Genomic DNA, 26,964 nt, shown 5'->3' with positions numbered 1-26,964 from the left:
GATCTCAGGCCCTCTTAACAGAAAGAACTGTGTTTTTGATTAGGGATAGTGACAATAAGTATATATAATAGTCATTCTTAATGATAATCACACTGCATTTCCATATATGCCCATAAAGTACACTGATAATCCCAGGAAACATCATAAACTTAGTGATGGAAAGTCTTTTTATCTCACAGCTCACATCATAACATTGGGGAGTAGATAAACAAGAAAATCAATGAAAGTAAGAAAGGCAGGGAAGGTCAAAGCTAGACTTATTGTCATATGTAGCCATTAGAGCTACAACATAGTAGCATATTTCATTGTATTCCATTCCATTGCAGACACCTTCATGTTAAATATTAATTTTATGTCAATGTGTTTAATGACTGATTCTTTGGCTTCTTGCATTGGGTTCTCCTTACATATAGAATAATTATTTGAAAAATAGTAATTTACTCAGGTCTGCTCCTTTTAGGTTCCTTTCTAGGTTCCATTTTTAGAACAGCCAGACCAATATAGGCTATTCTCGGGTTTTTATGCATGTTTCTTTGTCCACTGTTTGGTGTGTTTTCCTTCTACATGCATCAGCAATCAATGAAGTGTAGAAAATACCCAGACTACGATCTACCATTCCATATACTGTGAGAATGAGACCATCAACATTGACTTCTGGGATAACCACTGGTTCAGTGCAGACCTACTGCTTAGCAGAGGGGTCACCACACTTGACCTTTCCCAAACAACATTGTCTAAGCTTCTCTTTGTAGATGATGAATAGGTGTTAAAAGTGTAGCTGAACTGGTCATAAACTAAACTGATATATGCTGTAGAAAAATATAAAGGTAGTATATTGTCCATCTCTATTGCTTTACCCTCATCATTTTCGGGCAGGGGGAGGGTTGGCGACGAGGCAAAGTGGGGGCAGACAGAGGAAGAGCACTGGGCCTGACCACATCTTTTCATGCGGAAAAACGGCAACGTCAAAAAGCGTTAGTACATTTTATCATTGCTGCAACTAACACCATGTCTGCAAAGTTATGCAGTAGTGTTGGTTAATTTGATGACTAGTTCACTGTTTTTCAACTGGTGAACAAGTTTACCTAGCTAGCTTGCTAACATAATCAACTAGCCATGCTACACTGTCAGGGTATGAGTGATCCTGCAGGCTTTTTCGCATTAGCACTTCATCTTTTAAGCCATGTTGTTGTAATATGCAATTTGTAATGCATTACTGAACGGGATAAACACCCTGGATAATATTAAAATGTTACAGCATTAGTTGCTGATAGCTAGGCTTCTAGTCAAGAGACAGTCTTGCTTTGCAGACGGACTTGGCTGTTGCTGGCAACGATGTCTAAGCTAAGATTGCTACTGAAGTCTTCCAAGTTGGTTGGCTACAGTACTGTAGCTAGTTAGCTCAAGCTAAATTAGCATGCTTGAGACGTCCAGTCTTTAAATCGTGAAAAAATGGACAAATTGGTAGAAATAAATATTCACATTGTATCACTAACAACGGTTGTGCTATAGATTAGGTATGTGTGTCATATGCAGTATTTTTTATCGATGTTATTTTTTATGCGTAGTTGGCTATCTTTATCTTGTGTTGGAATTTCAGCCCCATTTTTGGTCACCCTTAACACTCTGGCCCGGGCCTTAGTCCGCGGTCTCGGGTTTAGTTGATAGCCGGCTGGAGGGCAGGCTGGGCGGGACTGTGCACGCCTGTTGAGAGTCTCACCACGTATCCTGCACTTCTGAGGCCGAAATGGGCGACAGCAGAGGTACAGTAGAAAATGTAAAGTTTTTGCATTTGTTGTTGATTTCATTTGACGGGTAATGACAGGCTAGCAAAGCCATTATATCTATTTTATCAACCCTACTATTAAATGAGCTAAAGTAAATTAATAAGTAAATTAAATGTAACATTGTATTTGCATGTCGACCTATTAGACAGTAATGAATGGTATTATTATTATATAATTGTAACCATGTTGTGTCCCATCTAGCATATACCTAGAGGATTATTATTTAAATCATCATGAATTAATGATTAAACCACAAATGTACTCGATACTTCCAAATCACCCAGTCACAGTAGCCGTAACTACAGTTGACTTTTGCCCCCCCAGATTCCCGGAGTCCGGACAGCTCGTCTGTGTCATCTCCCCCCTCAGGTCGTCGCTCCTCATCTCCCCTGGTGCCCCCTGTGACCATGACCTCCCTGCCCCCCATCACCTCAGCCGTCAACAGCCCCATCAGCAGCATGGGCTCTCCTTTCTCTGTCATCAGCTCCTCCCTGGGCTCGCCCTGCTTGCCAGGGACACCGTCGGTGGGCTACGGCCCCATCAGTAGCCCTCAGGTGAGCTCCATAAGCTAGCTTGCTGAAAGATAGAGGGGGAACGAGCTAAGAGGTAGAACTTGAGACTACTTTTCACCAAAAATGCATTAACCCGTAGAGGTAGCTAGCTAGGCAACATGTTGTTGCCAAACATGGAAATGGGCCCACTGTGGTTGTAGTTTTGGTTCATTCATTCATGAAACAAAACACCCCACTGACTAGCAGATGGACATATGATATGTGTATAAGGATGTTCTACATAGCTATGTTGGTATATTGTGTCTCTGTTAATGTGAAGCTCTAGAATGCCTGTGGCAACACATATCCTGAAAGACAATAAAGAGAATCTTATCTAAAGCCCTTGACAACAAAGAGACGTTCACTTGCTTCTCTCTCTCTCACTCTTTGTCTTTCTCTCACTGTTACACCCCCCCCCCCTCCAGATCAACTCCACCGTGTCCATGTCCGGTCTCCACGCCGTCAGCAGCTCTGATGACGTCAAGCCGCCGTTCGGTCTGAAGCAGCTGTCCGCCCACAGCCCCGGAGGACCCATGATGTCCCAGAAGCGCATGTGCTCCATCTGTGGAGACCGCTCCTCCGGTGAGACTCTGAAAACGTCAAAGAGTTGCTCACCGTGGTTTTCCAGCCCTCCCCAGTTGTAACTAACCCAATTCGGTGAATCAGTCGAGGTAAACGAATCAGGTGCGGGGCATTAAGCAGCAGCGTTAGGCAGCTCTGAACTTGTTCAGTTGAATCGAAAGCACCAGTTTGTTGTGTGGTGAATTTTGAGCCCCATCATTGGCTTTGGAGGTCAGCTTCCGTTACAGTCACCAACAGAGATCCAGTACCGGTCCATTTATCACTGTCAATTTGTAGTGGTAAAAATACTTTTGTCACAACTTCCCTATTTATCTCTCCCTTTCCATTTCCCCACGGTCTCTCCTCTGTCTCCTTTCTGTCATTCTGCACCTGCTTTTTCTGTCATGCTGTCCAGGTAAGCACTATGGCGTGTACAGCTGTGAGGGCTGCAAGGGCTTCTTCAAGCGGACGGTGCGTAAGGATCTGAGCTACACCTGCAGGGACAACAAGGACTGTCTGGTGGACAAGCGGCAGAGGAACCGCTGTCAGTACTGCCGCTACCAGAAGTGCCTGGCCATGGGCATGAAGAGGGAAGGTGAGGAGGGAGTCACACCTGTACTCTACTCCACTCTACTCCACTCTACTCTATGCTATTCCACTCTACTCTACTACACTCTACTCTATGCTATTCTACTCTACTACACTCTACTCTACTACACTCTACTCTATGCTATTCTACTCTACTACACTCTACTCTATGCTATTCTACTCTACTACACTCTACTCTATGCTATTCTACTCTACTCTACTATACTCTATGCTATTCTACTCTACTACACTCTAGCCTACTACACTCTACTCTATGCTACTCTATCAACTACTCTACTACACACTACTAAACTCTACTCTAGTAATCTACTACACTCTACTAAACTCTACTCTATGCTACTCTACTTAACGACTAATCGAGACTGTAGGCTACTCTGCTAAACTCTACGCTCCTCTACTCTACTAAACTACGCTACCTGACTGTACTAAACTCTGCCATTCTAAACTTTGCTCTACTAAACTCTACCCTACTTTACTCAATAATTCAGCAGTTTTTGACACAGTATATTCTACTTTGCAATGTTTTTCCTACTCTCTTGTGCTACTGTAATCTACTCTTGTCATTGAGCACAAAATGAAGGCCGGCTCAGTAAAGTACATCAGAACCCTGTCGTCTCCCTGGATCTAAGAGAGATTGACTTGGTTCTTTACACTTTAAACACGCACACACGGCACAGCAACATCATCTAACCAACGATTTCTGTATATATCCACTCAGTCGAATTCTTGCAAATGTTAATGTTACTCTTTAAGGGAGAGTTCTGACAGTGCTCATAGGGGATGGACAGCCCGAGAAAAAAAGATGGAGAGAGGGGAGGGTGAGCCTTGTAAACACTAACACCTGTCCCCCTCTCTCCCTCTTTTGTTCCTCTTGTTCTCTCTCCCCCCCCCTCCCTCCTCTTATAGTGGTCCAAGATGAACGACAGCGATGTAAGGAAAAGGGAAGGGAGGGAGGGGGGGGTGTCTGTATGGCTGTGTATGAGAGACTGTGTCCTGTAGGAGAGACTGCTATGGTATTAAGAGGAGTGGGGGGTGGAGGGTGGGGGTTGCAGTAGAAAGTATCGTCTCCTGGGGTAATATGCCGCGTCTCGAGCCTATGGGACGATGACGTGTTGAGTCCTGATGGAGGGTGTGAGGAGGTGTCTAAAACAACAGGCTGCTGCCCGTGTTGTTTTGAAGTGGTCCGTTTGTGTCTGTGGCGTGAAAGGTAGCGAGTGGGGTGACAGTTGTTGAAACTTCACCGAGAAAACGTGCACATCTGTGAATCTCTTTTTTTCTCTCTCTCTCTCTTTGTCTCTGTCGCTCTCTCTCTCTCGTCTGTCTCGTTCTTCCGTGCTCTTGTCTCTTCTCTTGACCTTTTCAACTCTCTCTGTCTCTCCGTCGCTCCGTCTCTCTCGGTGGAACATTTCCCCTGCCATTCTCCCCTCTTGCTTCCCTCTTTTGTCCTTTCCCTCCCTCCCTCCCTCCCTCCCTCCCTCCCTCCCTCCCTCCCTCCCTCCCTCCCTCCCTCCCTCCCTCCCTCCCTCCCTCCCTCCCTCCCTCCCTCCCTCCCTCCCTCCCTCCCTCCCTCCCTCCCTCCCTCCCTCCCTCCCTCCTCCCCCCCCCCCCCCCCCCAGCTGTCCAGGAGGAGCGCCAGAGGAACAAGGAGCGCGACGGGGAGGTGGAGTCCACCAGCATTGTGAACGAGGAGATGCCGGTGGAGAAGATCCTGGAGGCGGAGATGGCCGTGGAGCAGAAGACCGAGCTGCACTCTGACGGGAGCTCCGGGGGAAGCTCTGTAAGTGTGTGGGTGTCCCGGGGTGCGTGTGTTTGTTTGTGGCTGGGTGCGCGGGTGGCTTGGGTTTGCTTGTCTGTGTGTGCGTGAGACAATGGTAGACAGTGTCCTTGATGTTTCTCTGTCCTGTCTGGCAGCCCAACGACCCGGTGACCAACATCTGCCAGGCTGCAGACAAGCAGCTGTTCACCCTGGTGGAGTGGGCCAAGAGGATCCCTCACTTCTCCCAGCTGGGTCTGGACGACCAGGTCATCCTGCTCAGAGCAGGTACACACACACACACACACACATACACACTCTAAAACACACCAACACACGCCCCCACGCTCTGAGACGAGCACACGCGCGCACCCTGAGCCCTACGTGACGAGCGATTGGCTGACGAGCGCGTCCCTCCCGCCCCACGTGTCGGGGGATAGGCTGGAACGAGCTGCTGATCGCCTCCTTCTCCCACCGCTCCATCTCCGTGAAGGACGGCATCCTGCTGGCCACCGGCCTCCACGTCCACAGGAACAGTGCCCACAGCGCCGGGGTGGGGGCCATCTTCGACAGGTAACACACACACACACACAGATATGAAAACACACACTGAAGTCTCACGCACGCACACGTATACACGGAGACACATCCAAACACACGTTCACAGAGCCACGCATGCACGCGGCGCCGGCGAGACACACAAGCATACACGACAATCCATCCGAAACCCTCGGAGGCACGCCACGTGTGTGTTCCACGGTGGAAGATTGTGTCGCCCCGGTGTGCCGTATGAAGTCCACGTGCTCACGTGTGCCCGTGTTCCCCAACGCTGACCGTGGGAACCTGCTGTGCAGACCAGAGGGAGGACGGAATCTCTCTGTACTGTTGGCTGTGGGAGCGAGCGTGTGAGTTTGTGTGCCTGGGTAGGGGTGTGTGTGGGGGGGGTAGTTTGTGTGTGGGTGTGTGTGTGTTTCTCCGGGTAGCTGTTGGTGTATGGGTGTGGGTGTGTGTGTGTGTGTGTGGGTGAGTGGGCCGCTGTGCGGGTCTCTGTAGAATCTTGCATGCCACACGGCTGGGTACTAACGCTATCTGTAGATGCCACCGATGGTTTCTACACAATGTGTGTGTGTGTTTTGACAGTCTTACACCGCACACGCACCCAAACAGACTTCCAACCAAACACACACTCAGACTTGCAACTACACTCACACACGCACAGCACTCGCAATCACACACGCCACTTACAATCATACTCACACCGATAACACTCCCACTACTCACCATCACATGCACACTTAACAACCACACACACCCTCTAGGGTTTGAATTCATCATTGATTATACGTACCTGTCAGAACTGGCAAAACAAACTCCTTATATCCCCAAATCAGACCCACTCACTGTCAATCCTCCAACAAAATGATTTTGGTCGCTTGCTGCTTTTTCCTTCAAAAACACAAAAGGTGCAATATCATTTTCCACGTTTGCTGGTAATTATTCCCATCTAAACTGATTGATTGATCTGCTTTTTTTCCTTGTTATTCTATTTATCATCTGAAGTGCTTCTTCTTCTTCCACTGTCGCTGTCTGACTCTGTCACTACGCAGAATCCCCTGTGCTGATTTGGATTGGTTCAAGCCCGACCTACTAATGTTCCTCCATACCGTCACCAGGAGCCTCACAGGGCCTCACACGTACTCCCACACAGCAGTCAGCGTTCACACACCTCCAAAGAAGATCAAACCCCATCGATCACCTAGAATCCAAATGGCTAATAACAACCCTACCAATCAGAATAATCCAATCTTTGGTCACGTGCCGTGCAGTCATCCACTGAGATGCCTAGTCATTGTCTTATCTATTATCTATGCACTGTCTTATTTCCAGGACATCTCAACCACCTTATCCACCGCATACAGTATTATGCACCATAGGTACCAGCAGAGACTTTTAGGTTTAAAATACCAAAAGGTTTAGAAGTATATACTCACAAGTATGTAGGTGTACAAGTCAGGCAATGAGCCCCATGTGCCTCAACAGTATGTACCCGGGGTGTAGAATAATGCTGCACGAGCCAGACAGAGATTTGAGCTCCAGCACCACTACATGCCACCAGCGACCGTCTGTGCCTCTGTAACTCTGTCCTCTGACCTTTCACCCCGCACCCCCTTGACCCCCTGACCCCTAAACTTGGCTTTGGGGTCCCCCCCCCCTTGTTCTTCTGGGCCCTGGCCTTCCAGCATAACAGCAGCTGTGACATGAGTGTAACTGTGATGACGGTGTAATAACACGTTGTGATTGAACACACAGGGAGAGTGCTCACAGTGCTGAGGTTGGGGCCATATTCGACAGGTAATGACGACACCACATGACACCCCCGACAACCAGAACAAACAAACAAACAAAAGACACTCGTTGAGAGACTCGGGGGGGGGGGAGGGGTGGGAGGGAGGGAGGGAGGGGGGGGGAGGGGGGGTGAAAGCGGTTTGGATTTCCCCGGCTAACGAGTGGTGTGTTTGTGTGTGTGTCACATCTCGGCGCTGTGCTCGCTCTTCTCTGTGTCTCTCTCTGTCCGTCCGGCCGGCCGGGTGATTCCCCGGGCACAGCTGTCTGTGTGTCTGCTGTGAGGGCGGGTGGGCGATGAGAGGTACCAATGACTCTAACCCCGCCTCCTCCTTTGTCCCTCCCTCGTCTCCCCCCCCCCCCCCCCCCGTGGGTGTCTGCCTGGCTTCCTCCTAACCTCCTCTCCTCTTCTCCTTTCACCCCTCCTTTTTCCCTGTCCTCCCTGCCTTTTTGTCCATACCTCTCTCTGATCACTTTGCTCCTGTTTCGTCCCCTACCATCCTCCCCCCCCCCCTCGTCCTTTGGCCTGCCCCCCACCCCCCCCACCCATCCCCCCCTGTGCAGAGTTCTGACAGAGCTGGTCAGTAAGATGAGAGACATGCAGATGGACAAGACCGAGCTGGGCTGTCTCCGGGCCATCATCCTCTTTAACCCAGGTACCATGCACACACACACACACACACACACACACACACACACACTCCCCACAGCTGTTTACCCACCCACCGTCCCAACCTGTGGTCCGTTCTTCGTACGTCCCTTCGCACTACCCTTGTTGTTCATGATTAGGATAGCGGAATTGAGTCGTCTGGGATAATTGCGCGCAAGTCAAGTTTATTTGTATAGCACCTCTCGCAGATCAAAATCACAAAGTGCATCACAACAAAATGCAATAACACGACAAATAAAGAATACATGCACATTTTAAAATAGAAAAACATGACAGACAACCATAAAATGTAGGTATCGATAGTAGAGACCTTGATCAGCAACGCTGCTATTGGCTGCTCACCAGAGCCAAACAGAGCAAGAGCTTGCTCAAAGGCTATTCCAAACTTGAAGATTTAATCAGAATGGCAGGGAACACCTCAAAGTCTGCAAAATCCAGGAGAGGCAAAGTAGTGACCACGTTAGATGTTTTATCGCTTATTACAGAAAGCTTGGCTTATATGTTTTTGATTTTTCATAATTACTTTGTTTATCATCTTTAATGTCATAAATTGAATGTAGTTCCAACAAATTAATGACGTAAATGACGCCCTCACAAGACAACCGATATCTCTTTAAAAAGTATAGTAGCCTAAAGGATCTATCTATCACGCAATGCGCGATTAATTTGGGTTCATGTTTAATTCTGCTAATTATTCTGGCACCTTCTGCAACAGGTTGTTGTCGTAAAAACGGACAAGACATGTCTGTGACACACTTCCTGTATCACCTCTGCTTATATAGTCGCAATCAAATCTTGTTTACATAAAATAAGCCTGCTCCCGAGCAGGTTTAAGGTAAACGATGTGTTGATAATGACAGCAAGTCCAGAATAAGCTTTGAAGAACCGAACAATCCAAGATAATGACAAATCGTCAACAATCATATCCAGCTAACTGAGATAGCGATGTACGGAGAACGGGCCCCGGGTCACTATTGTGTGTTTGTGTGTGTGTGTGTGTGTGTGTGTGGCAGATGCCAAGGGCCTGTCCAGCCCCAGTGAGGTGGAGCTGCTTAGGGAGAGGGTGTACGCATCGCTGGAATCCTATTGCAAACAGAGATACCCCGACCAGCAGGGCAGGTGAGACCGTACACACACGCACACACACACAGAGGTACACACACACACACGGAAATACACACGTGCCAAAGTACCAGACGTGCAGGCTCACACACACAACCAGACGCTGCTATTGGCATCATCACCCACTTCCTGTCCGTCCAGGTTTGCCAAGCTCCTCCTACGACTGCCAGCGCTGCGCTCCATTGGCCTGAAGTGTCTGGAGCACCTGTTCTTCTTCAAGCTGATTGGTGACACACCCATCGACACCTTCCTGATGGAGATGCTGGAGGCTCCCCACCAGCTGACCTAGGGGGAGGCGGTGGCACTGGAAGGGCAGCATCATGTGATCCGCTCCTGGGTCTCTCCACGCCTCAGCCCTTTCTGGGGTAAACACCCTGTCTAACTGGTCTGGAGATTCAGCTCCAACACAACTAGATCACCAAGCAACCTCTGTCTTCACACACACACACACACACACAGACACACACGTGTGTGCACACGCACACCAAACTGAGCTTCAAATGACCATTTACTGTCTTGGAAATACACACCCATATTTTTCTCTAACACACTTCTCCTGTATAAAGGGTTGTGATGCATACATTTCTCCCTTTTTCAAACGTAATCATGTGTTCAAGTGAATCACAAGCTCAGCTTAATTCTCAGTCATCCTATAGCTCTGGAGAACGCATTCTTTAAAAAACAACAGATCCCCTTTTTACTTGTGGGATTTGTATTGTTTTCATCAGCTACAAAGTCCACTGTAGCTACAGTATAGAGTGCCAAAGTCACGTTACGTTGAGCTTCTTACTTTAGGTACTTTTTGTAAAACATCAAGTAACTGTCCAAAAAACTAATATTATAATCAGGAAACCTTCAAGGTGAAACCAGGCTACTATTGTGGCACAAATTTTAGTTCAACTGTCAGCAATACATACAGTTGAACTACAAACCCCAAATGGCTAGCTGTCAAATTGCCTCTAGGATTGTAATGCGGCTTCCTGGCGTAAAAACTTTGAGGGGAGTGGCGGGACTTTGGTTCTCTATTAAAGGTATTTTTTTTGTCTTTCAGTTATGCAATGATCCATGTGTTATATAGTCAGCCCAGCTTTGTGATTGGTCAAGAGAGGTGGACAAGCCTTCCCAATCAGAATAGATTATTTGAATATTGCGCTTTCACCCTTGCTGCAAAAATGTGCAGCGTGAAGTCAAGTACTGTACTTTTCCATTGAGACCTTTCGAAGCATTGAAGGCCAACTAGATTTGGGCCTACCTAAAGCACACATCAGGCTTTTAGGGAAAAAATGACTTGAATTAAACAATTTTTCTTTTTGCTTTCCTTCCATTTTGGCATTTCGGTCAAGTCCAAATGGGCAAAGACTTGAGCTTTTCTATAAAAACACGATATATGAGCTTAGGCTGGTGCAGGACAGAATAGCTATGTCTGGATTCTTTTGAGACACCCTCGCCTTGCTCATGTTCATTTTTGCACTTTGGGAACGTTACTGTGTATGTGAACTATTGTTGCCCCCCCCCCCCCCCCCAAATTCCTCTCAGCCTCCCCTACCTACCTCCTTACCCTGACATTATCTACAGAGCATAGCAATCATACTGTTCAGTAGAGGTATGGTGGCACGGGCTGGGCAGAGTTCTGTGAAAATACCATGAGCTCACTTCCTGGTGTCTTCATACCCTGTCTTTCTATTTATTGAGGGACACCCCCCCCCCCCCCCCCCCAAATGCTGTCATTGGTCAGCTAGACCCTCAGTTTTTTGTCACTGGTCAACCAGACCCTGTAGATTTCGTAGTGTGATCCAATGCTTACAGCCTCTTTGTCTTTGTTACAAATTGACCCTTCTGGAGTTCACTCTTTTCAATCCATAGTTTTCTCCTTCACATGAGGGCGCTGGGGCAAATCATCGACTATGCATTCAAAGTAGGGACTGTACATTCTCACACGCAAACTGTCATGTATGCAAAGACGTCAGGGGAGATGCAATGAAACCACAATGTACAAAGTGTATAAACACGCATCAATTAGAGGCTCACATGATCGGTTGTGGCTTGTGATGTGGCACCATTGGCCCTGTAAGGGTCCTGGTGCTAGGCACTTCCCGCTCTGCTTGTTTTTCCTGTCAAACTTGGACCTGATAGGCAATCAGAATTGAGGCGAGTGTCAGTAGGATTGCGGATGGATAGCGTGTCCTCAGATGGCATCGTTAACTTGTGTCATCCCCCTCACTGATCTGTTCCACCGGTGCTAAGTGATGTGGTCTGACCGGTTTCATGTTTACACCAACACAGGCTCATGCACACGGAGTGTGCAAGAACACAGGGACACGCGCTCCTGTCGCTGGCCCGATCTTTCAAACCTGAGGGCTGCGTGAAAAAGAAAAGCAGGAAAAAAACAGTTGACCCACTCCTGTGGACCTGTCAACTCGATGTGGTGCCAGTCCTCCACGTTCTGCCCTGGAAGGAGGAGGAGGAGGAAGGCTAGGAGTGTGTCCTGCGTGACAGATGATGCCCCTTCCCTCCTCTGTTCAGACCAGCCCCTGGGCTAGAGTAGCTGCCCCAGACTCTCAGTTTTGTCATTGGGGCCGATTTTCAAAAAAATCTCCACAGTCGTAGAGTTGTAAGGTTGATCCTAAACTTTCTTTCGAGCTTCCTTAGTTGAATACAAACTCTCTTTCATTCACCTGGTGCTCATCCACATGTCTCTCTTTGCTACTCTGCGTTTGATTCTTAACTTTGTTTACAATGAGCAGAGATCGTATAGTAAGCTACAGGCTCTGTTTTGGGGGTGTTTTTTTTGCTAGACTTCAGCAGAGGAGTGGTGAAGATGTGCCTCTATGCTGTAGCTGCCAGAGAGATGTTGGGAACAAAGCAAAAAAAAAATGCACAGGAGATCGCAGAAAGTAGAAGCTGGAGAGAGAGAGAGGGAGAAAGTAGAAAAGAGAGGGGGTTGAGGGAGAGAGAGAGAACCTAGCATGATGATGTTACAGTAGCCGTTTCAGTCCTGTGCAAAAACCTAGCACTTTCCTCAGTACTTTGCAGTACTATGGACTGTAAGTCCAGTGCATTGGTAGCACATGTTACAGTACTACTTCAAAAGTATAGTACTTCTGCAGCCCGGTGCTTTCATGGTGACCCCTGACCCCTGAGGGGGACTGGAACACATCACTGCTGCAGTATTAGTCGCTGGTCGAGGCAGCCGGGAGGCGGCAGGTTGTTTTTTTGCCCGGCGTTCGGCCCAAAGAAGCGCGTCCTTGGGACTGCATCATGCACTTAAGGCAGGTCCCTGGGCCCCCCCCCCCCCCCCCCTCGTGTTTGTACGTCTGCTCATGTTGTGTACAGTGTATCTGCCTCATTCTAAAATGTCCCCTTTTCAGTTTTTAAAGAAAAGAACGGAGGAAAAAAACAAAACACGAATGCCCTTGATACCGTTGATTGATGGATTGACGGAAGTCTTGGGTTACCGAGTGTAGAGTTCCCGAGGCTACCGCAGGCTCGGCCATGGTGACGGTGAACCAGGAAGTGCCCCCCCGCCCCCAGTGTCTGGGGCTCTTCCTGTGTACTCGTCCAGAGCCCTGGGCAGGCCTGCTCTGGTGTGTTGCCTCACTGCCAGACCAGTATGGACGGCAGCCCAGGTACTCCACAGCGCCCAGTCCCTGCGGCTGCTCTTGAAGAGGGTTCAGAGTGGTTTGAGAGTGTACTCAATGGAGTAGGGTGCATACTTAGTGTTGTGCATGCTTTTGTTGTATTTTTTCAATGGCCCCTTGACATCACGTGCGCTTGAGTGAGCCCCTAAACAGTGGGGGTGGAGCGTGGCGGCTAGTTAGAGCAGCCCGTTCCTGGGTTAGTTACTGTTAATGTGCAGTAAATATACTGTGAAATACTTGGGGTGGTTTTGATTTTCATGTTTGGCTACACTGCGCAATGGTAACAACGGATCAGTCCAACAAGTGCCAACCGGGAGTTCAAATCAAACACACCTTAACTACTTTCAAGTGGTTAGTCTGTGTTATTGGCCTTGTTCCGTCAGGGAGCCAGCGCCCCCCTCAGGTGATTTTGCTGTGTGTCGGTGCTATTCAAAGGGTTTTCACAGACCAGTTACATGCTAGGAACATGTCTTCGCCGTCTGGATGGCGGTTCTGTCTCATGACCTATGACCCTGTGTTCAGTGCAGCGCCAAAGGACCAGGAATGTGTTGACCTTATTGTTGGGTATTGCCAGGGAACCTTTCCTTCAGCTTGACGGTTCTGTTTTGAGGAGTCCACACCAACAGCCAGACACAGATGCCCCACAGAGCAGCCAGGGCTGAAGCCACGCCCACATCACATGGAATGAACTTGAGGGGAGGAGCTCAATCGGAAGACACCACTTTCATGGGGGTGGGATGGGTTTGTGGCTTTACTGAATAACAATTAAAGGAATACAAGCTGAACGCTTTTCAAGTTTCTGGGAAATTGCCAATGGTTGATGTTATATAGAGTGGAAGACTTTGAGATTGATCAGTTTATTTGTTGATAAAAAAAAATAATTTGCAGGCCTCTCATGTCATACCCAGTCTTTTACACCTCATACTCGTGTGCTCTGCTTCAAAACTCTGTGTATTCAGGAGTATTAAACAAATGCAAGAACTGTTATATCATGTGGGCTCTTCAGTTGTACTTATCCTTTTCCATTTTTCTTCTCTCTCCTGTCTTATTCCTCGTCGGGTTTGTATTTCTGACTCCACCATACATGTGGAAACGATGGACTATTTTGTGGGCTTTGGTGGAGAAGGAAAGAAAAATATGATTTTTCTTAAGTCATTAATTCTGAATCTGTTTTTCTGTTTGTTGTATGATGTCTGAGTAAAGGTTTTAATACTGTACCAAGACCTTGCTTTCTGTGTGTTTACATGGCATTTGCAAATCCTTTACACACAATGTGCTTTAGACTCCTATGAAGTCCTCTGAGTGATACTGCATACATCTTCCTCGAGGATGGGTACATTTTAGTATAGGGGTTGGGTAGGTTAGGTTTTTTTGACTGCAGATTAAGAGGTCGCAGGTTTAAATGCCCTCTGTCCTTTAAATAAAGGCGTCTGCTAAATGAATACATTAGTATGCGACATGTTCATAACAGTTACAAGTCAGCACCACTGAGTAGATATATTTGTAACATAAAATGTCGCGAACGCCCCCCCGCCCCCTTGGGATGGCACGGTCTTCAGTCCAGCAGGATCCCCGGGCCCTGAGTGACCAGTGGCGTTGTAGTTCCGCTCTTCACCACCAGAGGACGGGCAGACCTCTATCCTACCAAGTCCTCTCCTCCTCCACCTCTGTCGCTCAGAGCCAACTCAGGCAGGACCAAGTGCGTGTGTCAGTGTCCATGCGTCCCTAGCTTCAGTTCGGTAATGGCCACTTTTCAGTACAAGTCTATTTTTCTCCTCTCCCCCCCCGCCCCTGTCTCCTCCCTCCGTTTTTGACTGGCCGTTGGTTTCAAATTCCTAAACTGTCGGGAAACTGTCGGTATTGCCTTGAATGTTTCTTCAACATTACAAAAGTTTTTTTGAAAAATTATCATTCTTGAGTAAAATCACAGAGAGAAGCTTGTTCAATGTAGACCAAAGTAGTTCATGACAAATTATGGTCTCAAACTGCCATTCTCCTAAGAATAGGCCTAAGCTACTGTAAATCACCAACATTTCGTTCGTTTTTCTCTCAGAACAATCGATTAAGCGCACATTTTCTTCAACGCCAGAAGCAGTAGCCTACAATGCACCTTATGGAAAATATTTAAGAAATGGTTTACCATTTGCGTTCTCATTGTCATTATGATTGCCACTTCAGAAATGTGCTGTAAAAAAAAATAAAAAATGACCAGGTGTGCGAAATACACTGTCACCCTTGTGATCCTACTCAGGACTGTTTACCTTAAGTTAGTTCTGCTGGTATTTCCTTTCTCACAACCTCGCCAACCCAGACGTTCGTTCTCAATCTGGGGGCGCGGTGCAGTTTCCATTCTGTCCAGTAGAGAGCGCACATACAAAGCCCCCTCTGTTATCAGACATGATGAACAAAGTTGTCTCAAACAGAACCGTAATTAGCTGGTTCGGCTGATACTGTGTCTGTGTGTTTAGGAAAACAAATCTATTGTTTTTTGTCTGCCTGCTGTGTGCTCTCTCTTTTTCTCACTTTCTCTCACACTCTTTATAAAGATGCTTGTGGTGGCATACAACCTCACCCCTCTTTGTTTTCTTAACACCTTTCTAACTCCCACTCTCTCCTGTGCCTTTCTCTCTTTATCTCTCTCGTCTCCTTTTTCCCATCTCCCTCCCTACTGGCCCATCCTGTCCTCCCAATTTTCTCTCCTTCCTTCTCCCCTCCCCAGACCCAGTCTCCCTCTGTCTCCTCTAATCTCCCCTTCTCTGCCCCTCTGCCCTCCCTTTCTCTCTCCTTCCCTTCCCTCTCTCTCTCCTCAGCCATGCCCCTCGTGTGAGGTGCCATAAAGGGGTCTTTATACTATGAGTGAAATTCCTCTTTTTTAAACTTTGCCCTCAAAAATGTGGGATTTCTTTAAATTAATATTATTGCTCTGAGCATTGAAAAAGAAATGTTTGAAGGTGTCTGCCAACATACTGGTGGGCCCTGTACAGCAACAGAGCACACACACAAACACATACACACGCACACACACACACACACACAGGTACAGTACGCTGGCAGAAAAGAGCTATATTGACCATGTGTGCTAACTGCAGAGTCAGCAGGATTTGGTTCAGTTTCTATGAGACTGTGGCATGGATGCACCTTAACAACCACGGAAGACACATTATTAACCTGACAGGATTTTAAGAACGACAAGCCATGCGCAGGACACCTTGTGTGTTTTTTGGCAAACTTGTGTGTAAAATGCTGCTAACTTCTATGAGATTACTGCCAGACTAAAATGTCATTTCTCTGGCACATGGACCTTTCACTTCCATAGTCAAAGTTTCCCAGTGGTAGATGGTGCGGCTGCTTTTGGCTTCCTGGAAGGACGCTCTACTGACAGAGCTGGTCAGCGTCCTGCAGGTCCAGCCCAGCTTTAATGACATGCTGCTGTGGAATCATAGTGTCGCATATGGACCGTGCTCCATCTACCCTTACATTTAAGGCACACAGACAGTCTCTAAGTAACGTGGAATGAGAGTGGAACATGGAACATGCAGTGTGTAATTCTAGTTCTGACTGAACAAGCTGTTTTGGTCCAGATTCTGAGCAGAGCTGACCTCTGTAGTTTGGTGACCCAGTCTAGAGGCAAGTGAGATGCAAGATAACCCTACAATGTGGCGATGAGGGAGTATGCATTCTTTAAAGACCCTACCTGGTTTGAATCGGGTTTATACCTGGTTTAGGTACCCTATATTAAAGGTTAAAGTCTAGGTTAGGGATCTAGAGGACATTAATCTTAGTTACCTTAGTTGGATAGAAACCATAGTTTGTAATGTGAACTTTTTCATTCAAAATGTGTCTCATGTACTCGTTGAACAATGACGTTAAGATGTCTGCGAGGCGGATGGGAAAGTAGCAGCCTAATTACTAAAGAGGGCAAGCTCTTAGCTTCCACCCAGTCATACCATCATCCTCTCATCCAGTCATCCTCTCATCCAGTCATCCCCTCACCCGTCATCCTCTCATCTAATCATCCTCACCCAGTCATCTTCTCATCCAGTCATCTTCTCATCCAGTCATCCCCTCATCCCCTCTTCCCCTCATCCAGTCATCCTCTCATCCAGTCATCCTCTCATCCAGTCATCCTCTCATCCAGTCATCCCCTCATCCAGTCATCTAGCTCCAGGACCCACCCCTGCTCTGTAAGAACGATGAAGGAGGTCAAGTGCTCTGTAGTGGCAGGAGAGAAAGTGAGAGTGTGTGTGTGCGTGTGTGTGTCAGCGAGGGGAAATGGATGAAGGAAGGGAAGAGCAGAGACAGGAAGGGAGGGATTCTTATTTTTCGATGTCATCATCAGCACAGTTGTTTATCCTTGACGTAACTAAACTCTGGATGTGTGTGTGTTGTCTACGCCGGATGGAAACCAACAGAAATCAAACATCGACTTGAACCCGGGGGGGCTTTGATGGGTTTCCAAGGGCTCCGATTGAGTTCAAACATGCCTGTGATTTCTGGGATTGTTTTTTTTTAGTCTTTTTCCTGGCTTGATTAACGATGGGTCTGTGACTGGCCTTTTTGGGCTGGTTGAGAGCGGAGGCTCAATGGTCACCTCGTAGTTCTCCCATGAGTCACGTGATCAACCCTCTGCAGTCTTGTCCTTCTCGTTCCAGAGACGTTCTCTTTCTCTCTGTTTCCTTCTCCAGGTTTCGATCCTCCTCTCACTCTCCTCCTTTCTCACCATCCTGCCTTTCTATCCTTTACAGCCATCCCTGCTTCTTGTTTCTATCTCTCGGTCTATATACAGTACATACTGTATGTACAAACACACATTTCTATATATACATATAAACATTTGATTTCTCTTCTCCTATCTTCCAGTTCTCGTTCTCTCTCTCCCCTCACCTCCAAGCCTCTACTGTAGCCCAGGGTCCAGTCTCTGCCATTTCCTGCTCCACAAAAGACCCCTCTGTTTCCCCTCCGCCCCACCCCCTTCCTCAACACCCCAGTGGTACATTCCCTCGACTCCCTCACTGAATTCCACGTTGACCTCGTCCCTGTGTCCACCCGGCCAGGCTGACCTTCTGGCAGACCCTGCTCAGATACACAGATCAGATACATGGGAAGGTGTTTAGCTGTCTTTGATTCGCTTTAACAGTTCATATATTCTGGCAGCTGTTCTATTTGACCATTAGCTTCACTAAAAACAGTGGATGAAATCAAGCACACCATAAGTATGTACTTCAAAAACACCCTGTGCAAAATCTATACATTTTTGCCTGTAATTGAAAGATGTAAGCACACCTGTGTATTTTAGAGGAAATATAAACTTAACAGGTTTATTCTGGTCTTCCCCTGAATCCAAGAACATATTTTACTTAATCTAAATCCAACATTATGAGTTACTTGTAGACATGGAACCTAGTGGATGTGGAACCGTGTAGACGTGGAACCTAGTGGATGTGGAACTTGGTACACATACTACCTTGCAGACGTGGAACCATGTGAACATGGAATGTGGACCAGGACACGTGAAGGCCAGGTCTGAATGGAACCTTTGTCTGGTGATGAAAGTAGTTCTCAAACGAGGACACCGACAGCATTACAGAGCAACTCCACCAACACAGGACCATGAAGTCACCTGGAAACGACTCCCTCTGCAGCGCAACTATGGCTGTGCTCTCTGGGTCACGATGGCACACAGGCAGCCTTGTCCTCCACAGGGAGCACACAGGTTAGTGTGTGTGTGTGTGGATTTGTGTGTGTGTCATTGTGTGGGAGATGAAAGAGAGGTAACAGCAGGAATGTGAGCTATTAGACGCATGCTTCAGGTGGAGCCCTCGGGCCGCTGTTGCTACGGAGACATGACAGTCAGCTGGCTCTCTGGGGATGGGACACAAGGTCGGGCGGGTCGTTTGACGTTACCATGACGCCAACCTCCACCTGGCCCTAGCGAACGTAAGAAAGGACTCTAGCCTCAAGAGCAGGAGCTCACTGGTGTTCCTTCCTTCCTCTCCCCTCCTCGAGGTCATCTCTGGGGTAGCTTGGAATGGATTGTGTATCTCTGCATTGGTGAAGGGCCTAGGGTTTATTTGAGCATTGGTGGGGACAAAGATTTTTTTATTACCCCAACAGCCCTGCTCTGCCACGATTGGAAGTGACGATTCAATAATCTCACATTGGTAAGGACATATTCCTACTGTCCGCCCATGATCGCACTGCTGTCAAAAATGTTTATCAAACTAATCAATCACAAATTACAGCATTTTTTACAACGCAATGTCACTAAAGGTTTTCACAGAAGCCCATAGATCAGCACTATGACAAGAAATACTGAGTGAGTTAGCAGTTGTTGTTTTTTGACGATCAGAGGGACAAATAATGTTGTTCAGGTCAGGCCATCTACCTGGGATCCAAAACTCCAGAGCTTTACCTCACCTGGGACCTGAAACATCACTAGCCTGGTTGTTCCTGGCTGTGAGAACAAGCTATGGATGAAGACTGTCTGTTATCTAAGATCAGGGACTATTGATTTAGCTCTATTATTTCGTCGATTTATCCCTGTAAGTGATGTAGTGAACAATATTTTACTATTTCCCTTTCCTGCATGCTCACTTTCTTTCACTACCACAATCCCTCTCCTGTCTTTCCTGACTTCTTTCTTTCCACCCCAACATTTTCCTCCCTCTCTCTTTCTACCTAACATTCCTCCCCCATCCTCTTTCTCTCTTCTAGTTATCCCTCTCCTCCTCATCATCATCTTTCTCTCTCTCTGGCTCATCCCCTGCTTCACTCCTTTCTCCATTTCTACTTCACCCCCTCCTCTCTTCTCCGCCTCTTTCTCTCTGTCACTCTCCCCCCCCTTTCTCTCCACCAGTGGGGTCACAGGCCCCGTAGTTCCAGCCATTTCTAAGTCAGTGGGTCAGATGAAGGGAAACCTGGGATTGCCTTCCTACTCCTCCCTCTCTCCCACTCTCCCTCTCCTCTTCTCCTCCTCTGCATCCCTCCGTCCCCTCCCTCCCTACCTGGCCTCTATTTTTTCTCTGGAATCTCCCAGTGTAAATGTTTGATCCCTCCCTCTCTCCTCCTTCTCTCACTTCTTGCCCCCCTCCTCTCTCTCTTCCTCCATCAATGGCCCTCATTCATTCCCTTGTTCCCTCTGCATGCCTCTGGACCCCCCTCCCCTCTGTTCTCCTCAGTCCTAGGGTTTCTCCTGCCCTGTACCTTTCCATGGCCCCTCCTTCTCTCCTCCTCTCCCTTCTCCTCTTGACTCCCCTCCACTCCTCTCCTGCAAACCTCTCCACTCCTCTCCTTCGTCCTCTCCTCCCTAACGTTTCAACCTCCCAGACTTTCGCCCTTTCTCTTTCTCCCTCCCTCTCTCTTTCTGTCTATCTCTCCCTCTTTTTCTCTTTGATAACAAATGAGATAACTCTACACAGTTTACATCATGCCTGTAGCTATTAAGTATTAGGGTCTTTTAGGCTTCTTTCTCTCAAATGAAAGGCTTGTTGAGTGGCCAACTGTCGGCAATGGGCTTAAATAGAGCAGCTATTTCAGTCATCCGGGGGTATTATATTTAATGAGGAGTGATTGTGTTAAATGGTGTGATTCAGGGTGTTTCTCTAAACACTGAGGAGCATGCAGCACCTTTGTGTGCTACAGGGGGATGTCAAATGTAAAAAGTGGTTAGATACACTGAGCACACACACAATCATAAACAGGGTGGCATGCAAACTTCATAGCTTGCAAGCATTCACTCCACACTTAGAAAAACACACCCATTCCTTGAGTAAGCTTCTCTCTAGCCCTTTCTCTCCTTTCGTCTCTCTCTCTCCCTCTCTCTCTCTCTCTGTCTTTCTCTCTCTCTATCCCTCTCTCTCGTGCCTATTTCCAGTTATGTGGTTAACTGGGTGTGTCCCTGGGCCAAATTCTAAATCACTAACCCATTCTCTCACTTTCAATCCCTTCTTTAACTGTCCTCCCCCTCCTCCCCCTTTCAGTTTATCTTAGCTAGACATTCATCACACACACACACACACACTCTCACAGGCACACACACTCACATTCCCCTCAAGGTAACATTCTATATCAACCCCCCCTTCTCTGTTTCCTCTAGCCCCTCTGTTCTCTGATCTATTTCAGTGTGTTGTGGCATGTAGGGTGTGTGTGTGCGAGGTTTGCAGCCCTGCCCAGTAAAGTACAGACTTTTCAAGGAAGTCAGCAATATAATATGGGTCGCTTTATTGTAATTACAAGCTTCCCGTTTTGGAAGTTGGCAGGCTAACCACCACAACGGCTAGCTCAGTCTGTCTGCACTCCATGCCTTTCTCTGCTTATCTTTTTTTCGCACCCCCTGTTTTGATTAGACCCAACCCCCCACCCCCCCCGCCAGTCTCCTCTGTGGTTTGACCCGTTACCTCGGCATCCACTGAGCCTATCAGTTGGTATCACGGAGCCTTGACAAATTATTTGCTAATCAAACGTTCTAGATTCTTCATCCCTCATGGAGTGTTGGAAATCTGGTTCCATGGGTGGCCGGTCTGGACCAAGATGTGACCACACAACCACACGGTCTCTGCCAACAGCCCTGAACCTACGCGAGACAAATTAGTAGGTTTTATTAATTTAAAGAGGCTGACGTTCAAGGTCAATGCAGTAATGGTTAGTTTTGAATAAGATACACCTGTCAGACAGATTCCATCATCTAGTCAGAACATCTGGTACTGCATCAGCACATCGTCAAGACATCTTCAAACAGTAATAGCCTGACCAGTCACCCTCTTACAGGGTCATGTATGTATTCAGGGACACTGAGGTCATTCACCTTAAGATGTAGGTGTTTCCCTGAAAACTCTGTGGTGTCTCTGCACTATAGCATAGATACACAGTACGCAGTCAAAGATGCAACTGTTAAAGTGCCTGACTTATCTAGGCCCACTTTGCTATGGAAGGTCTGTGAGATTCCAAACCCAGGCGATAGTGTGGTAGTGGAGGTGGTTTGATAGCTTGTGTTCTTGGTTATTGAGCCCTGTCTGAGATTTGGATGTCCTCATGATGTACTCACACCTCCTGGTCTAAAGGTAGATGCTGGGGGGAGACAGGAGACTTGGGTTTGAGTGTCGAGCCTCCAACACAAACACAAACAAAAGTTCCCGCCGCTGTCTGTGATTGAACCGCAGCTCAGAGAAAGGCTGTGATTAGGATACTTTCATATGAAATCACATCTTTTTCTACACTGCCCCAGTAAAGTAGAGCACAGCAATATACCACTGCTATCCCTTGGGGGCACAAACACACATGTTCACAAAGAGACAAATACACACACAAAGATGTTTTTGAGCGTCAAAAACATTTTGTTTTGGTTAATGGTTCCATGTGTGTCTACTGTGTTGTACATCTAAATATAAAGGAAAACCTAGAATTGTCTCTGAGAAATGTTTGTGCGTACATAAATGCATTCTTCAGTGGCATAAAGGGATAGTTCACTTGACTGACTTGATTTTACTGCAATTTTGTGAAAACTGTTTTTATTTATTCCATTTAATGCTTACATGGTGATTTGATTTTCCATTTTAGTTTAATTCTGGGCATCTTGCTGGCAGCTGAAAACACAGTCCAGGGACTGCTGGCATCTGTATGATTGATGGATACAGTTGTATATAAAACATTTTTAGTCATTTGTAGTTTCTTATGAGAGAGAATAAAGCTCTACTAAGCGGCCTCGTGTTAAATTACAGTTTCAATGTGTACAGTGGATCTGAAAAAAGTATTTTAGTCCTTGTACTTCAAACTACTTCAAACTACATTTAGTCTCCATGGATTGCAGACTTTGGTCTGTAAGAGTATTCTAAATCGAGAAATCGAGAGAGATTGAAGAGGACGGCCGATAAAAAATAGTCCAAAATACAAACTTTTCCCCCGTTTCTAGATTCAAAGACAGGAATAGGGAATGAATGAGAGGGAGCGGGGTGCAAAGGAACATCAAATAGTGATTATACTTAATTATTGCCTTCTGGCTCTCGCGTGTGCAGTCAAAGAAAGTGACTAACGACGGGGTTGTTACAGTGTACAGGCTCGGGCCACAAACCACAGAGGCACTGAGCTACCTGTTAAGAGCACAGCTCCACTACGATGACTTTGAAACTTAATGCAACTTTACGACGAACAGAGAGGTGACCATTAAGACACACTTTGAAAGTATGAAAGGAACCTCCTCAAAGTTTGACATCAAAGTTTAAGATCAACCAGACTTAGAAAAAAATCAACCTGTTATGGATGACTCAAGAGTCCACTGCATTTGAAGCTGCATTTAGATCATACTACATTTACTGATTTGTATTTTCTACAAGCAGGGCTGTAGCCTCGAGTCGGCCGGGGATTATTGTTCCCGGTGGACTGATTGACAAGTGTGACAGGATGGGTTCAAATAATTGAATCCACGTTGCTCGTTGTTCATATCTAGCGTACACTCTACTCGGGTGACAAGGTGTATTTGGCAGGGGTCAACAATGACTGTAATAACGTGGGCGCTCCCTCGCTTTGAATGGTGTTGCGCACGTTTTCGATCGAATGCAGGTGCAGGAGCAGTCTACATTACTTCTTGCTCAGTCCCGGACATAGGTCCATGTCGTATCGTGCTATGGTGTTCAATCTTCATGCAATTTTATGAAACACATGTCAATTAATAAATATATTTTCCAAGATTGCTATATATAATAGGGCTGCAGTTTTCGGAAACATTTGGGCTCCTAATAACTCAACTTTGTCAGTGCGTACGTGAGCATATATGCCCTCAGGGAGAGCATTTTCTGTTTCAATGTCCGGCTATACTGCCTCCTTCTAGGCAGCTCATGGTGTCCTATTTAGCCTGAAGTTTTATCCACGTGTTACGGGCCAATCAGAGCACGGGGGCGTTCGATGGGCTCGCATTATGGGCGTGGACAAACTAAAGTGCGATTTCGGACAGTGAGCTGATTGGCTGTCTCGGCCCCCTGAATAAATATGTGGACCTACCGATCCTGCACGTTCTTGCCGTTCTTTCTCGGTTTCATCGAGTGGATTCGAAAAAAAAAAAACTGCCATTAGATAAACGAGGTAGACACACAGACAGGCAAGTAGACAAACATTCATGCAGACAGACAGGTCCTGGATTTAAAAAGAGAGTCTTGTCCTGGAGAAGACGCAACTGAGTGCCTCGGACACCAAGACAAGGATGGGAAGTAGGAGATAGAGAAGGTGATATCTGTTTACACACCCAGTAACTGGGTTGCTGGCGGAGGGAGGGAGACGGGCACATTTTTCATTGTTAACACACAATATATAACCTATAGCTCATTCTAGAGAAAAATAAGATTAAGTATTTGAACGATTTAGCCTATATTTGATACAGAATTCACTTCGTTTGCCACCTCATTCTGCTGTCTTGTGCGCGTAGCCTACGTGTGCCCTGCGCGCATTTACGCACAAGTCTCTCCCTCCCTCTTTCTTCACCATCACTCAGTCATTCACTCTCTCTCTCTCCACACACACACACGCTCCCTCACTTTTCGTGGGAGAAAGTAAGAAGGGGGAGAGAGAAAGAGAGAGAAGGGAGAGAGAGTGATTTTTTGGTCTCTCTCTGCTCTCTCCGCTTAGGCACTCATATCCACTCAGCTAACTCAATGGGGCTTTAGCACTAGGGGTTCAAGTATTAAATAAAAAAAATATTTATAGCCCGTATCCCTTTTACTATTTAAGTGTTGTACATAACATAGGTAGATATAGGTAACTTATTAAGGGATACCGGGGAGAGGTGAAGACGTCTCCTGAGGCGTGCCTTTTTATTTTTTGCCTCACAGAAGGTTCAGTCGGATCCGTCTCGTCGACTGGCTTTCTGTGGGAAAGGATAACTTCAACATATTCTCCAGTGCAGTCCAACTAAGCCGTCAAACAACTACAACACTATGGATATTCGAGATTGCCCCTTTCGGAAGAAGAGGAGACCATGGCGCGTGGACCTTTCCTCCTTTGCTCTGGTAACCGTGGTACTCGCCCTTTGCCAAGCTCCCGTGGCTCGTGCAGGTGAGATTGTTTCTCTTCACGGAGGATTTTAGGCTGCGTTTTTACTGACTCTCTTGACTGAATATTATTTTCTTAAATTGTGTGTTTTCCAGCTAAATCTAAGTCATTTGTGGTTGACTGTGTTATGCAGTGCATACTTCGCGCTTGATAACTCCAGCATTGGGTGTCCAAGACAGAAACAGATATGTAAAGGACTTCTGTTGTCAATTTATAGGATAATATGATATTTACTATTTCATGGGTGATTCTTTAGTTTTTGAGTCCATGTGTTTGTGTTCTCTATGTTACTTTCTCAAGAGGCCGTGAGGGCAAACTGACAGGTGTCACTTCGCCATGACTGTTGACTCAACGGCTATAACTATACCAGGGATTTAGTCTTGACACTTTTATTTTGTAGTATATTATAAAATGTACTTAGATTATAAATGATATATTTTAACATTAGACTACACTAGATGTTCAACTTTGATTCACTTTATGTCGAGATAATTCCTCTTTACGCACGTGGTTCCATTATTCCAGACGGGGCCATAGGCTAGGACGGTGCTGAGACGGTTGCACTGAAATACACTGAAACACGTTTAGACGGGATTAAGCATCAGATTGGTAGCTCCGTTCGCTTGCGGTCCTGTGTCTCCTGCTATTCATAAGAGGGTATGGATTTGCTTGTCAACTTCAAAGTATCGACTTGAGCATTTTACCGTCGTTTAATTTGATGATGTTCACCCTGCGCCCCCACCTCTCCCTGTCAACATTATAGTGTCAAAAGGCCTTTGCATTGAAAATGATGATAGCTGGCCTGATGTCAAATGTGACAATACTGACAGCTGTTTTTTCTTTCTTTCGAACAGCAACATGTTTAGTAGCCTATAGTTTACCTGCGTGAGTTCACCTGCGCCCCCAGTGATTTCCCTGACAATTGCAATTTCCCACCTCTGTTAATGGACTATTAGTTTCATTGTTATGTTACATTGTAATACTTGTTATAGATTTTGTAAGGCTTATAAGCAATGCGTGCTTTCTCGACGACATGGCTTTCACCGACATGGCTACCATTAACAATTATTTGCGTTTCCTTTTTCATTTTAATCGGCCTACAGAGAATATACATTTCATTTCTGAAGATGTTGCTCAATTGATTCAAATCATCTTGAGGCAAACTTTTGTCAAACAATTTAATGTTTGAATAATTGAATATTTACATATCTTAAAACAATCGATTGGCGAGTTTATTTAACGTTCAGGTAGTCTAAATCGCGCTCTGATTATACAGGCCACTGAATAGCCTACAGTCAAATTTCACAAGATAAAAGTAATCCGATCTCCGGTGATGTCTGAGGTGAGACAGCATCGAGAGCGAGTGATTTACACGCTGTTATGATCAAATCTGTAAATCCATTTATATTGGACAAATTTGTTTAAGCAGAAGCTCCCACAACGTAATTTCACTTGATCAGATTAACATAGTTAAGATGCATGAACGTTCCCTCATTCATAAACTGTGCACTACTGTCTTCTTATGGACATAGTGTAGTTGCTGGTAGTTATCCTAGAGGGGCTTTAACATAATTTCGTAGCCGTGTTATTTGGCCCGAGCTCCAATTTCAGATTGCTGAGGTGATTGCATTCTCCCGCCGTCCGACTCCCGTGAGTATTTTGGAGGAACAACTTTATGAATAGGTTATTATACAGTGGCGTGCGCTCCTTTGCTGGGCTATAGAGCTTCGAAGAGAGCGGAGTGAATGCGGTAGTGTCTCCTGTGTATGTGAGCTTTGTACAGTTCTGTTTGTGTATATGCGACTGAGAACGCAACCCTATGGATTTTCCCCTCTTTTTGGGGTGTGGAAATGCCTACTGAATGTACCTCTGTGTCAAAATCCTTGAACCGTGT

The 26,964-nt window shown here is 46.4% G+C and overlaps 2 protein-coding genes across 9 annotated transcripts in view; both read left to right on the top strand.

Annotated features, from left to right (window-relative positions):
• The first annotated feature begins 800 nt into the window (after nt 1-800).
• On the top strand, nt 801-14,257 carry rxrba (retinoid x receptor, beta a). Of its 7 annotated transcripts, XM_084695595.1 has the most exons (15): nt 805-974; nt 1,601-1,763; nt 2,112-2,341; nt 2,764-2,920; nt 3,315-3,494; nt 4,415-4,438; nt 5,125-5,285; nt 5,420-5,549; nt 5,702-5,834; nt 6,116-6,166; nt 7,572-7,613; nt 8,169-8,260; nt 9,288-9,393; nt 9,538-9,761; nt 14,161-14,257. In XM_084695595.1, exons 2-14 carry the CDS (start codon nt 1,748-1,750, stop codon nt 9,683-9,685), a joined length of 1,470 nt encoding a protein of 489 aa, XP_084551721.1. In that variant the 5' UTR covers nt 805-974; nt 1,601-1,747; the 3' UTR covers nt 9,686-9,761; nt 14,161-14,257. The 7 variants fall into 7 exon arrangements, with proteins under 7 accessions (XP_084551722.1, XP_084551721.1, XP_084551725.1 ...); XM_084695596.1 differs by lacking the exon at nt 4,415-4,438 and having other exon boundaries at nt 801-974; XM_084695597.1 differs by lacking the exon at nt 7,572-7,613 and having other exon boundaries at nt 806-974.
• A 9,853-nt stretch (nt 14,258-24,110) lies between these two features.
• Nucleotides 24,111-26,964, top strand: part of col11a2 (collagen, type XI, alpha 2) — a 43,246-nt gene continuing 40,392 nt past the window's right edge. The window contains exons 1-2 of one of the 2 annotated variants that reach the window (XM_084695569.1): nt 24,111-24,248; nt 24,851-25,073. In XM_084695569.1, coding sequence (XP_084551695.1) covers nt 24,956-25,073 — 118 coding nt within the window. In that variant the 5' untranslated portion in view covers nt 24,111-24,248; nt 24,851-24,955. Of the gene's footprint in view, nt 24,249-24,584; nt 25,074-26,964 lie in introns of those variants that run through there. The other variant, XM_084695570.1, reaches the window with a different exon arrangement.

The sequence above is a fragment of the Hypomesus nipponensis genome, chromosome 4 (assembly GCF_054491055.1).
Source record: "Hypomesus nipponensis isolate SF chromosome 4, ASM5449105v1, whole genome shotgun sequence".
Lineage (NCBI taxonomy): Eukaryota > Metazoa > Chordata > Actinopteri > Osmeriformes > Osmeridae > Hypomesus > Hypomesus nipponensis.
The sequence above is the reverse complement of the archived record's forward strand: the minus strand, read 5'-3'. Positions and strand labels throughout refer to the sequence as shown.